Source organism: Falco naumanni, chromosome 3 (genome assembly GCF_017639655.2).
Source record: "Falco naumanni isolate bFalNau1 chromosome 3, bFalNau1.pat, whole genome shotgun sequence".
In the NCBI taxonomy this organism is placed as follows: domain Eukaryota; kingdom Metazoa; phylum Chordata; class Aves; order Falconiformes; family Falconidae; genus Falco; species Falco naumanni.
The window spans coordinates 82,469,171-82,482,458 of record NC_054056.1 but is presented as its reverse complement, the minus strand read 5'-3'; the positions used below and the strand labels follow the sequence as shown (position 1 = coordinate 82,482,458).

Genomic DNA, 13,288 nt, shown 5'->3' with positions numbered 1-13,288 from the left:
TACCTGCATGTATAGACATGATTTTTCCGTATACTGCGTCTAAAGAATCCCTTGCATCCATCACAGCTGGAAGCACCATAATGTTTTCCAGTCGCTCGGTCTCCACATATTGCACAGAGACTACTGACCCCGTTGTCAGCAGCACTCATGTTGACAGCTTCTCCTGAACTGTCTGAGGAGAAGCAAGAACAACATACATAGTTATGGATAACAGATTCAACAACCATCCCATGAGCAATATGAAATTAAATGAAGGGGGTTTTCTGGCCTTTTCTCTTTTAATTGCCATTTTTGATTTATATAGCATGGTATACCTGATTCCATCTGGTTTTTATTCAGATGAACACCTTCAAAGTTACAAAGATGTTAACAGAATTTGAGAGGTTCACAAGAATAAGTAATTTTGTTCTAAACTCAACTGAAAGGGGCTAAAAATCAAAGTGTAATTCTGCACATATAATTACGTATTCATTCTTACTAACATGAAGAGGAACTTTGGCACAAAGCAATGTTGCCTAGTTAGCTGACAAAGATCTCATAGGAGCTGGCAGTAACTGGCAACTATCATACAAAGGTACGTGACATTAAACAAAACAAAAAGATAAAACAGTTTCTGCACAATACTTAATAAAAAAAAAACAAACAGCCACCATTCTAAGAGGACTGCCTAAGTGTTATTTCCTTGAGCAGATTTTCTAAAGGAACATTGGTGCAGGCGTTACTTGCACAAGAGAATATTAGCTACGTGATTAACAATTAATCATTCAATATGGTAAACAATACTGAAGAAATTCAACCAAAATCAAACCAGACATATTTATTCTTGTTTGAGTCACAATGTTTAACAGATGTGTTCAAAGAAATAATTGCAAGATAGCTTTTTCTGTTACGCTTCCAGTCTTACAAAAGGAAAGCTGTTTGCAATATGCTCAAAATATATGCAGTTGTTCAGTCAGGGAGAGGAAAGAGTGACACATTAATTAGTTATTCAAACACCCAATCAAAAGTCAAGTACATGAGTTCATGAACAGTGGACAGGTAAAAAAGTAAAAATGTTCATATTGATACATATTATTATTCATATTGTACTAGATCCATCTGAAATGTATTACACAACTATATTATAAAATTTGCATTGTGTCCCAAAGAGCTTACAATTTAAACAGTTTTTTAGACAGAGAGAAGAAGCAACATTTTTTCTGGTTTAGAAACATAATCAATTAATTTAAAATTGATTAAATAAAATTGAAATTTTAAAGCTAAGGATTCAGTTCTGTAGTTTGTCATGATTGCAAAATTATTTTTTAAAATGGGTTACAGAATTACTTTAGCCAGAAAAATATAAAACCTTTCTTTTGGATTTTTGCAATTTTTTGTCATAATGATACAGCAGAATAATTAAAAATACAGTATTTAAATTTAATGATGAAATATTTTATAGCAATAAATGTTGCATCTATATATAAGGATATTTTTTTGTTTGTGTTACTCTGAAAGAAAATGTCTGGGAAATTGACCTGATTTTGCAAATTTCTTTGATTTCAACAGAACTGCATAATCTGCCTGCATTCTCTTAATGTTTCTAATTCATTTAGACAGCTACAAAAGACACATAGGGAAGTTCATAAAAGGCAACTTTCCATTCCAGGCTACAAGGCAATGATTTTATAAATTCTCTATGAAAATACTCAGGCTGAACTCAAAGCAAACTTTAAACAGAAGAAGGCTACTCCTAAAACTTCAAAATTACCAAACTAATCACTTAGAGTAAATAATTTAACTAGGTCTATCACCAACACATAATGCAACACAGCATAACCTTCCTAACCTGCCTTCCCATTTTATGTAACATTAACAGATCTGAAAGGGTGCTATTCAGCAAAAAACAACTAACCAATGGAAAGACACATATTAGAACAAATAGTAGAGAAATCATCTAAAAGTTATAGAATCATTGTTGGTAGCTTCCAAACCACTTAGGGCATAAGGGTCTGTTTCTTCTTTCTAAATCAATAACCAAATCCACCTTTCTGTTTACTAAGCTTGCTGTAAAGTAACATCAGAAATTCAGATAAAACTTCAAGCCCAACAACTTAGGTTCTATATGGCAGGAATATGTGGAAAGGCAGGTGCTAAGTATTTTTCCTGCAAATCACTAAATATTTGTTCTGCCTTCTAAAAATAGATATTACAATATATCTATGAATTATATTTTTGATACACTAATCCAGGTTCTTAGTATATTAGAAGATTTGGAAAGCCATTTTAGAGTAGTTTAATTTGCCTGATGTTTTTCTTCACTTTCATTGACTGATATTTCCTTTTAGCTGATCAGTCAGTACTCAATGATGGCAGAAGGAAATGGTGTGCTTCCTGTTTCAAGCATAACTTATTGATATGATTTCTCAAAAATTTATTCCATTAAAAATTCCACCTAAAGTTAAAGTGTTACATTAGTCAAACACAAGTATTTTTTCTCAGCTGAACATTAGCCTCTAGAAAGCCAATGTGATTTTTTTTTAAAAAATCATTCTAGTTCATATATACACATACCTAGAAAGTTTAGATTAACATTTAAATAAATAAAATTACTCCAACAGTTAGAAACTAGGCATCAAGAAACAAAAGCTATTTTTTGTTCACAAGCCTCTGGATAATTTTACCCTGTCCTTCTGAATGTTATTATACAAAATATACTTTCATGTCCAAACTGTCAATACTAGTTATTCATTTGTCTTACAGTAAATAAAACAACTGCTGAATACACCATTTTCTTCCTTTGATTAACTGACTGGTGACAGTACAGTTCAGTTAGTTTATTACACATAACCTCTCTTTTATTTTCCTTAATGTTAAAGAATTATAATGTTATTAACTTAGAGCTAGTGATGAAGTGTAAAATAGCAGATTTGCAGTTTGAAAACAACCCCCAAATGCTCCATTAATAAAACAGTTAGCTAACACCTTATAACATTACTAAACTTCACTTTTTCTGTTAGCTGGGTTCATTTTGCATCACAGAGCAAAACTCACCGTTGCCATTATACAGAATCTGCATCGTTTCAAACTCTAGTGCCGTATACGTCGGGTCTAAAACTTCACTGTAGTTCGCCATTTCCATGTCTAGTATTGGTTCCGAGAGCCTCATCGTTGAATGCAAAACCAGTGAAAAAGCTGCTCAAATGTACAACCTTCCCATTCTGTTTCACAGTGATTGATAAACCAAAGTTAACTATAACTGCGGCACTTACGTGCTACAATGGGAGGAGCTGGAAAACTGCTTCTGCATGCTATATTCTACCTGGTGTTTTTTTTCTTTTATGATACAGTGCAACCCTTCTGATAATCTTGGAATGCTTTATGGAATAAACTTATCAGGAGTTGTACTGGTTCCAGTTCTTAAGTAAACCCAAGGACGTGCAGGAAGCTTCCTACCTCCTATGCTCTGCTACACACTTTGCTGTCAATGGGTATAAATGGTCCTAAACAAACCATTCTGGTTGTTCTATGCAAAAAGATCATAGGTTCATATGCCATTTTGCTTTCTCTCTTCAGAACAATAAGGAAGTGTGATACAATTATGGACTATCATCATGCCCAAAACATCCATCATCATCTTTTAATAGGCAGCTGCAAAACCTCCCCTTTTTATAACCGTTAGTGTTCTTGTAACAGCAGCAATGGCTGTGCAGGCATGCTCAACCAAGGCCTCAAGCAACGCAGGCTCTGCAGCAAGGCCGCGTTATAGATTTCCCCCATCACACACCATGCTGCTGCGACGGCTCTAGTCAGTGGACCTTGCACACTCCCAGAAGGTGGCTTCCTGCCCTAAACCTTCTTCATACAAGATGTGATGGCAGCATGTTGTTTTCAAGCACCACTCAGATGTACAAATAATAAAAAAAAATGTATCATTCACCTTCTCTGAAAAGTAGAATCTCTGTGCAGGTCCACTGCTCAGGAGTTGGTACACATGGCATGTCCAAACCCAGTTACAAACCCTCCTGTAAAGCTGCTTGAATCTGTGCAAAAAATAGCTGAATTTCACTTGCTAATCAGGTGCTTTTAGATGTTAGATAGCAAAATTTCAGATGTTATTACTTCTCAATAAATTCTTTACAGAAAACTACCTTTTACACTGCTGAACAGTAGTTACATTAAAGATTACATATATAGGAAAACTGCCCAGTTTATGATTAATTAACAAGAGCCAATAGCTGTATATACATCACACAAATGCTTATTTGAATGGGAAGAGAAGAGTGCCTGTAGTTGCTGTTCAGGAAGAGTAGCTGAAAAACGGCACCATAAAATAACTCTTTAGGTTTTGGTGGTGTTGTTGTTGGGGGTTTTTTTGTTTGTTGTTTTGTTTTTTTTTAAAAAAAAAAGCAAGCAATTGCCAGACAAGCTACCTACAAAGAAGGAAAATTTACAGGAAAATACCTAGAAAAAAATCTTTCAAAATTCATCCTTCTAATTTCCAAGTCCCCAGGGTTACCTGAGAGGTGCAAATCATCCTGTTTCCTGACGGACACATAGATGTAGTCTCAGGCCTGTTCTCCTGACTCTGGTGGATCCCAGTGACATAATTATGACAACAGGATTCTCGTGTAAGTCACAGAACTATCCCCAAACTGAAGACCGTTTACAATCACGTTACTGCTTGCACAAATTCTCCACAGATTTCGGAGGGTCTCCACAGGGGCTGTCCTTTTCAACCTACTGCTATTCCTTTTCCTTTAAACCACTCGTCCATTATTATATTCAATGAGATACCAAAAAACTGCAAAAGTTGCTACTTAAAAAAGGGCAAACGTATAATGTTCAGTCTTCATATGAATAGTATGTTATTAATGACAAATGTAACTATGAATACTTACTATACACTACAAAAGATGTATGGAAATTTTATAAGATATTTAAGTTTATGAGTGAAATGTTAAAATATTTCATGCCTGCAACCATGGAAGAAATTATCCTCAGAAAGTATCATTTCACCGTACTGGAAGTGTACAAAGTTTCACTGTCTTTAACCATAGCTAATATTTTTTTTCTTAAAGAACCACGCTAAATAAAGAGTGATGAAAAGCTATTTGAAGACAGCCTATATTTGTTTAGGAAATCACAGTAGTTTCATCATCAGATGGAATAATTTTATACTACTGATGGCTCAGTTTGAGAAGTTACTTCAGTAGCAGAATTTGTTGTATTTGCTACAATATTTTTTGTGTTTGTATAGTATTTGTTACAATACTAGTTACATAACAATGATACTTAATATACAAAGGGTTACATTTTAACTAGAATTATCTTTTGAACCTTAGTGCCTATGTTTCGATAAGATTTTCTATAAATAATCTCTGGCTTTCTCATACCAAAATTGTATGCTGCACAAATACAAACATATCTAAGACTATCTGAGTTTTATTTCAAAAATTCTGGCATATGAGTAAATTTAAAATACGAGAATGAATGTAAGATGGAAGATATCATGTATGACATGATCAAATCCTGTTATTCCATCTGCTGTTAGCAGAACTTCTTTAGCGCTGCCAAAACAGGCCCCTCAGTGACTACTAAAGAGAGGGAATGAATTGACCCTTCATGCATCTGTCATATAAAAACTCATTTCAATTGATTTTTTAATATGGAAAAGTGTATACTATAGGAAAGATGTTCTTTATACTATTTTTTTCATGTTTTGCTAAGGAAACTTCTTACAGTCAAGTGTTATATTCCTAAAAAGCTGCTTTCAGGGGGACTTATAGCATCATGAAGTAAAATTATACTAAATGACTACTGTAAAATACTAATATGTTGTCTTTCTGCCTTAGGTGGATCAGAATACATTTCTGGAATTAAGAGCAGTTGAGGGAAGAAGCCAATGATGGTCAACTTTTGGTTGTATGTCAGTCCAAGATTTATAATATTCACTAGTATTCAGATCCCCACAAAGCAAATTTCTTTTCATATTGAACACCTGCATGGTTTTTCAAATTCTGAACAACCTTCCAGCTTGTAGTATGAGAGATTCTTTCAAATTCTAAGTCATCTACTACTGACAGCCAAGAAATATTAGTGTTAGGTAAACAGGAGTTTTTAAATTGTATAATTAGTCAAACTGCTAAACACTCCTTTGAGACATGATACTTTAAACTTGAGTGAGAAATGATTTTTCAAAATAAATTTTGCAGTAATTGTGAAGAAAGAGAAAGCTACACAGTAATGGTTTTTTTCATGTTGTTTTGTTCAGTTTTTTCTTTAAATCTGATGACCTCACAATCACATACAGAAAGCATTCCTATCTTATCTCTAAGACTATTAACTCTGTTAATTGTACAGCTCTCCACATTAAATGTAATCATTCTTTCTGATTGTGGCATAAGATAGAACACAAGCTAATGAAATCAAGGTTATTTCCATAAAAGTCTTCCTGAAAATAAAAACAAATCTCAAATTATTATTGCTACTGAAAACAGTTTTGGTTTGGGTTTTGGTTTTTAGCTTTTGGGGGGTGAGGTGGTGGCATTTGTTTTCGTATTTTATAAGCAGCAATATGTTCTTTTATCATTCCAGCTTAACAAGAAACATGGGTCCCCAGAAGAAAGCCTTCATTTAAAGGTTGTTTTGGTTTTTTTTTTTTTTTTTTTATTTCCTATGTCTTGTGAGCAAGGAACACATCCTCACAGTATTTCTTGTTTTGCAGGTACAGTGTGTTGTGGTGGACATAGATGGGAGGCATCCTATTTTTGTCAGTAAGCTGGCATATTTATCCAGTATGTTGATAAAACACACATTTTGGTATGTCTCCCCTCCCATTTGCTGGCACACACACTGCAAGATATACATGGAGTCTGTACTAACCAACCCTAATGAAACCATTCGATCTGAGCCAGAACATCTCCTTACTACTGTAAAAACAAAGATCTCCAAGTGACAGTTTACATGCCAAAAGCTTACTACCTAGGAAGCAGGACACAAGTTTGTGCACACCAGTGGGGAATCTCATTTTTGGCTGAAAAAAACCCCACACATCCATGTAAAACCAGAAAGTGCGTCCCCCTCCTGTAACACCTTCAGTGCCAGGGAGAACAATGCCAGTCACTGCCACACCAGCTCTGCTGCCACTCACCCCCAAGTATTTCACAAATGGTCCATGAGTAAGGACTGAGTAAGTTTAAAGGATTTTTCAGAACAATTTGTGAATCATGACAGTAAATGCACAGCACAACTGCTTCCAGTAAGATGATCAAAGGCACCATCTCATATGCACTTCTCAAACTCTGCATCAACTATCAGCTTTACTGAGTAAATTTATGGCACTTAGATGCTTCTGTGCTTTTTCACTTTGCATCTTCCTTTTGACTTTACGCCCAAAAATATAGCAGTTAAATAAAACACTAGGAAAGCAAAGCCAGTACCAGAATTGAATAACAGGTTTTCACGCCACGCTTATTAGGAAATGTGGCAACATTATCTGCAATAAATCATGCCCAGGGAAATGTAAGTAAAAATCTTTGAGGGAAATCTAGGTTAAGCCTCTTTCCATTACACACATTTTTGACACTTAGACCACCCCAGGCATTCTATAAAAATGAGATTCTTGCACATACTGAATCTGCCTCTTTTTTTATTTGAATTAGTGATTCATTATGTTGTGCTCCACCATATCATACGGCAAAAATACACAGCTTTCTAATAAGTTATGTTGAGAGTTGGTTGTTTTTTCTTTTTCTTTTTTTTCATTTTGGTGTAACAGGGAACAGACCATTATTGCAAAATCTGAATTATCTTTATTTTTATGCTTTTGGCTTCATAAAGAATCTGACTTTTGGAACACCCAGCTACAACTTCAACAGCCATAAATATGAACAAACACAGAAAACAAAGAACATGAATGGCTTCTGACTTGTCAAACACTATGGACCCACCCTATTTAGCACATTTTTCAAGCTGGAAATAATCCCAAAATAGTTATAAGGATGCCAACGAGTAGTCTACATAGAGTTTCCAAGCTGGCTAAGAGATTTAATACTCTAAATTCTATGAAGTGCAATTTACAATTTTAATCTCGCATCCACTACTGTCTTTGCCCTGTCTGTACTTGAGGGGAAATATCAAAGGATTATGAAAGCTCTAAAATATTTTGAGCCTGAAAAACAGTTGCTGCAGGATAATTCTCAAGATAATTTACACTGGCTGAGGGTATAGCCCACTTTCAGATCTTCCCTCCCTATTCCAAATATCATTCTCTGCAGCTTATTCTAAAAGGATAAATGATTTATTCACTTTATATACCACACTGTCATTGAAGGGATATGGTACTAGCTACTAGCAACAGTAATATAACAGTGTCATATGCAAAGGGAAGATGTTATGTCCACTACTTAAGGTAAACAAAACTATCTGGTTTATCTGATTTTATTTATCACTTACACATGCGAACATACATCAGTGAGCGCCTTGGGTAGCATCTCACAAAGTAGAAGACACATCCCAGTTCACAAACCCTTAGTTGCGCTCTCTCTTCAACAGAAAGGTGTGTCTGGAGGATGATTTTCATATTGAGTTCACCTAAAATCTGCGCAGATCAAAATTATTAAGGTAATATCTTCTGCATTTTCCAGATGTCCTGTGCTTTCTGTCAATGGTTTACTGAAGCCAGTGCTCTGTCTGCATGTGGTGGTCCTGCAGCTGTGCTCTCCAGCCCTTAATTACCTACCAGACTCAGGAAGATTTTTGCTATTGTTATTATTTCACCTTTTTATTATTCTCGTGTTGCAGTGAATTTCTTCAAGTAAGGAGAGTTGGATTACACCTATAACAACTGTATGTCAGCAGCTAATAATTTAAAAACTTTCTTCTGAGATTTCTCAGCCTTCAACTTGGCACAGGACAGCCTTTCACCAAATAATACCGTTGTAGGTAGTAGTAAAAGTAGTAGGAAACAGTCCAGGAAAAAACACCTTATAGCCAAGGGGTCATACAGGGACCATTGCATGTAGGCCACCGTGAATCGTCAACAGGTAGCTGAGGAGAGCAGTCTGCCCAGGTGAGGAAAGAGTCAAGGCCGTGGCGGTGCCTGCTGAAGAAGCACATTTCTAAAGGAAGATTTAGAGGGATAGCTAATGATGAAGTGAAGGCCTGGTGACAGTCAGTCAAAAAGAAGGCAGGGGGGTGACCTTGCTGTCTACAGCTTCCTGAGGAGTGGAAGTGGAGAGAAAGGGAGGTGCTTGATCTCCCTGGTATCCAGTGATAGGGCGCATGGTAATGGTTCAAATCTGCATCAGGGTAGATTTAGACTGGAAGTTAGGAAGAACTTCTTCTCCAAGAGGGCAGTCAAACACTGGAACCGGCTTTCTAGGGAGGTGGTCAATGCTCCAAGCCTGTCAGTGTTTAAAAGGCATGTGGACAATGCCCTTAAAAACAGGCTTTAACTTGGTCAGCCTGAACTGGTCAGGCAGTTGGACTAGATGATCACTGTAGGTCCCTTCCAAGTGAAATATCCTGTTCTATGCTATTCTATTGTACTCTGTTCTATTTTAGCCTATTCAGTCAGAACATCGTATGCCAGGTACAGGGGTTAGGAGGTAAAAACTGAGGATGCAGAGTAGTTATATTCCTTTATCTACCTGTTACAGGAGGCTATCCACAGTAGACTGCAACATATGTAGGTATCAAATGTTATGCAGATTTAAAATCTTGATTTATATATACATATGTATATGTGTATGTGTATGTATGTGTATATGATGTATATTTGTACACGTAGGAATGTATTTTCAGTGTTATTGTGACAGCTAGATTTGCCTCCTGAATTATTATTGAGTATGCCTACAAAAAAATGGATTTGTTCCTCCTACATACTGGACCCCAGTAATTCTTGACATTGTATTGTCCATGTGCAGATTCTCTCCAAAAACTAGTAGTAAATCTTTATTTTGCCACTTCAATCCATTCATGTGCTTGCTTTGTGTCCAGATTAACAGTAAATTTGCTAACCCTATCTGGGGTTAGAAGGCACTATTAGAAAATTGTGCATTTTCATGGGGAGGAAGGATAAAAAATAAGATACTTTTGCTTCTTTACATAGCAACAGATAAGGTTTACTCTTAGGTATACAATTTGCTATTAAGTAGACTTTAGTATTTAAGATTTCTATTTTAACTTAATATTCATTAGTTCATTTTATTTCTGAAAACTCAAAATAGTCATGAAGTGTTGCCAGTTTAGAGGGCTTAAAGATTTTTGTAGCATAGATTTTTGTGGTGAGATTTGCTGAGGTACAGTTAAATGGCTGGAGTCTCTTGTTAATTATTTGCTTAAATCAGGTAACTTATTATTTTCTGGTACAGAAAAATTAATCAGACACTTGTCCTGGACAGCAGAATGAAATGGGAGGAAAAGAGGAAAGAGTTCAGGAGTAAGATAAAACCAAACTATCGTGATATTGATAAGCAAGACTAAACACTCTGGTTCAATCATCCTCAGGTGTTTAGTAATTTCTTAATAAGCCTCCTTGGCAGGTTTTTATGCCAGCTTCCTTCTAAAAAATGTTTTATATAGCCAGTTAGATAAATTTTACTTACAATTTATCTACATTTATCTTGAGAAATACCATCTAATAAGATAATTTTTTTCCACATATGAACAGCCTTGCCTTTGTCATACACAATAAAAAGAGTCCAAAAAAAGGTTAACCAGTATGAAGGCAAGTTTTGTTTGGGTTTTTTTTCATCTTGCCTAGAATTTTCTTTTCTGTGTGAATTAATCACAGCAAGTCTTCTAATTGCTATAGCCTATCCTCTGCTGAATTAGTTATGTATTCTACATAATGCTTCAAAACAAACTCAGTACACTTCTGCCCATGCTAGTGACTATATAACTCTTGGTTCTACGTAAAAGGCTACTTAAATACCTGAATAGTCAGGCAAGTCCCATTATATTCAGTTACTCTATTTAAAATTAAAATTTTTAACTAGCCTAAACTGACTCATCACATTCCTGCAGAAAGAACGTTGTGTCAACACACTTTGACTTAACTCTTCCAAGACACTAGCATGGTTATGCTTAGCTTGACAACTTCTTTCATTTTTATTTTTATTTTTATGAAAATCAGTTAATGAGAAGTTCAGAGCATGTTGACTATGAGTTTAAACTGAATGTATGACCAAGGGACAGAAAATTCAAAATACTACCCAAATAAAGGAACAACACACAACCATAAAGGCATATATTCTGTTTCAATGGTATTCTGGATTAGCTCTTAAAACTATCGTGCATGTAAAATGCTCTGCTTTTCAAAGGCATACTTTTTCCCTCTGAGAACAGTAAGATATGATGGGATTGAGTACTGCTGAAAATACAGCTTGTAAAGCATCTCAAGACCAACAATCCAAAGTTTCTAGAATCCTAAATTGGGCCAAGGAAACAATTACACTAGGTCATAAACAAAGATATTTCACATTAAAATTATTACATTATTTTTCTTAAGAGAACAAAGTAATTAATGGTTTCAGCAAGAATGAAATAACAGCAGCATCTCCTTGAAAATACACACAACAGGGCTGTCCTAAGAATCAGGGCGGCCCTGGACACTTGATATCTTTATGGATAGAGGCATCCTCATTGTAAGCGAAGTAAATTCAGATCCCAGCGCACATAAAACAGAATCCTCTGGAGAATGAGTTTAAATCTATTTTTCCCTGTACACATACAGATCCACTCTGCAATTGGCCAGTGGTTATCTCTTAATTTTAACACATGCTAGGTGTGTGCCCAGGTAGGAATAAAACATTAACTGCTGAGACTTCTAAGAAATACAGATATATCTACTCCCACAGATTTTTTAAGAGTGTTTTCAATAAGCTCAAAATCAGTAAAAGTCCCATTTAAAAGCTGATGATAAATATTAGAAAAATAAAGTGGGCTGCATGTCTTTAATTAAGAAAGCCAGAGCACTGATTAAGCTCAGCAGGGAAAAACTCACTGGCATGGAAACTGTGAGAGATACGGTCCTGCAAATTTGTGCTTAGTGTCTATCATAAAAGCAGGTAAGAGGAAACTTTGAGAAATGGTCATAGGTGCAGTTATGAGTAAAACCACAAAGCAAATCATCAAGATGCAGTCTGAAAAGTTATATGTACCTGCAATAATGCAGGTTACATGATCTACCTTAAATAATATAGATAACAGTTTTGTCTGGGTGGGTTTTCTGGACATCAGTAATACTCATGTGGCCATATTCCTTGGGTTTAATGCATTGATGTAGGTAGGCTCCATCATTTTATCTGAGAAGTCTGCAGTCGGTTTCCCTGTATCTGTGAGAGAAGGACAAACTATATTCTCCTTTTTATGAACAAAGAACTGAGGCAAAGGACAACTGAAGATAGTGTTTATGACACTTGAGTCCACGTGTCCACAATATAGTCACTTGCATGCAAACTGGATGTCTAACTGCCTTTGTATATAATGATCAGAAACAGGAACACCTAAACAAATCAATCAAACCTACCTTTAACAAACCTAACCTAACAGTAGGTTGAACTGAATCACCTCTCAGAACACCCATTTCTTCCCACTGGTTGTCTAATCAAAGTGCTCACACAAATGCAACAGACACTTAGAGTTAGTTGAGGTGAATTCACACAAATGACTCCCCAAAATCTGAGAAGGCAGCTGAAGGTGGAAACCCTGGCTGGAGACCCACCTCCTGCACTATCCACCCGGGCACCTTCTCAAAACTGAAAGTATAGCATATAGCCCACCTGCTATGGGTTATGAATGCCAGAAAAAAAGCAAAACAAAAACCAAACAAAAACCACCCAAACAAAAATCCCCACCCAACCCTTTAATCACATTTTAAAACAAATTCAAAATAGTGTTAAACTCCTAGTTCACATAATGAATGTTTGCTCCAAATTAAGATACGTTTCAGAGGGCCTGAGCTTCAGGAAGAAAGTCAGCCAACTTAACAACAATGGCCATGTGTGCAATCATACAATGTTGGACACTATACCAAATGAGGATTAACAGAATCAGACCCAGGTATCTCTGCATTTGATAAAAATTGAGATACAAGTAATATAATCAAAAAATAAGCTAGGTGAAGAACATTCCTCACAATGGAAAGCAAGAAAGGAAATGTTAAGTTAGAATACCTAAATGTGGGACAACTGTCCTGCATGGTCTTGCCTACAGTCCCGGTTTGTGAATGTATACCCAAGATCCCAGTGACCAGAAGACAGGCTTCTATAATTTCCTTTGGAAGGTACACCAAGCACACAGC

The 13,288-nt window shown here is 35.9% G+C and overlaps 1 protein-coding gene across 7 annotated transcripts in view; it reads right to left on the bottom strand.

Moving 5' to 3' along the window:
• The window catches only part of HNF4G (hepatocyte nuclear factor 4 gamma), a 58,468-nt gene that overhangs the window by 14,169 nt on the left and 31,011 nt on the right, over window positions 1–13,288 (bottom strand). For 2 of the 7 annotated variants that reach the window (XM_040586853.1, XM_040586852.1), the window contains exons 2-3: window positions 3,920–4,022; window positions 4–172 (exon numbers count right to left, since the gene is read on the bottom strand). In XM_040586853.1, coding sequence (XP_040442787.1) covers window positions 4–172; window positions 3,920–3,980 — 230 coding nt within the window. In that variant the 5' untranslated portion in view covers window positions 3,981–4,022. Of the gene's footprint in view, window positions 1–3; window positions 173–3,033; window positions 3,192–3,919; window positions 4,023–12,174; window positions 12,190–13,288 lie in introns of those variants that run through there. The other 5 variants (XM_040586855.1, XM_040586856.1, XM_040586854.1 and 2 more) reach the window with 4 other exon arrangements.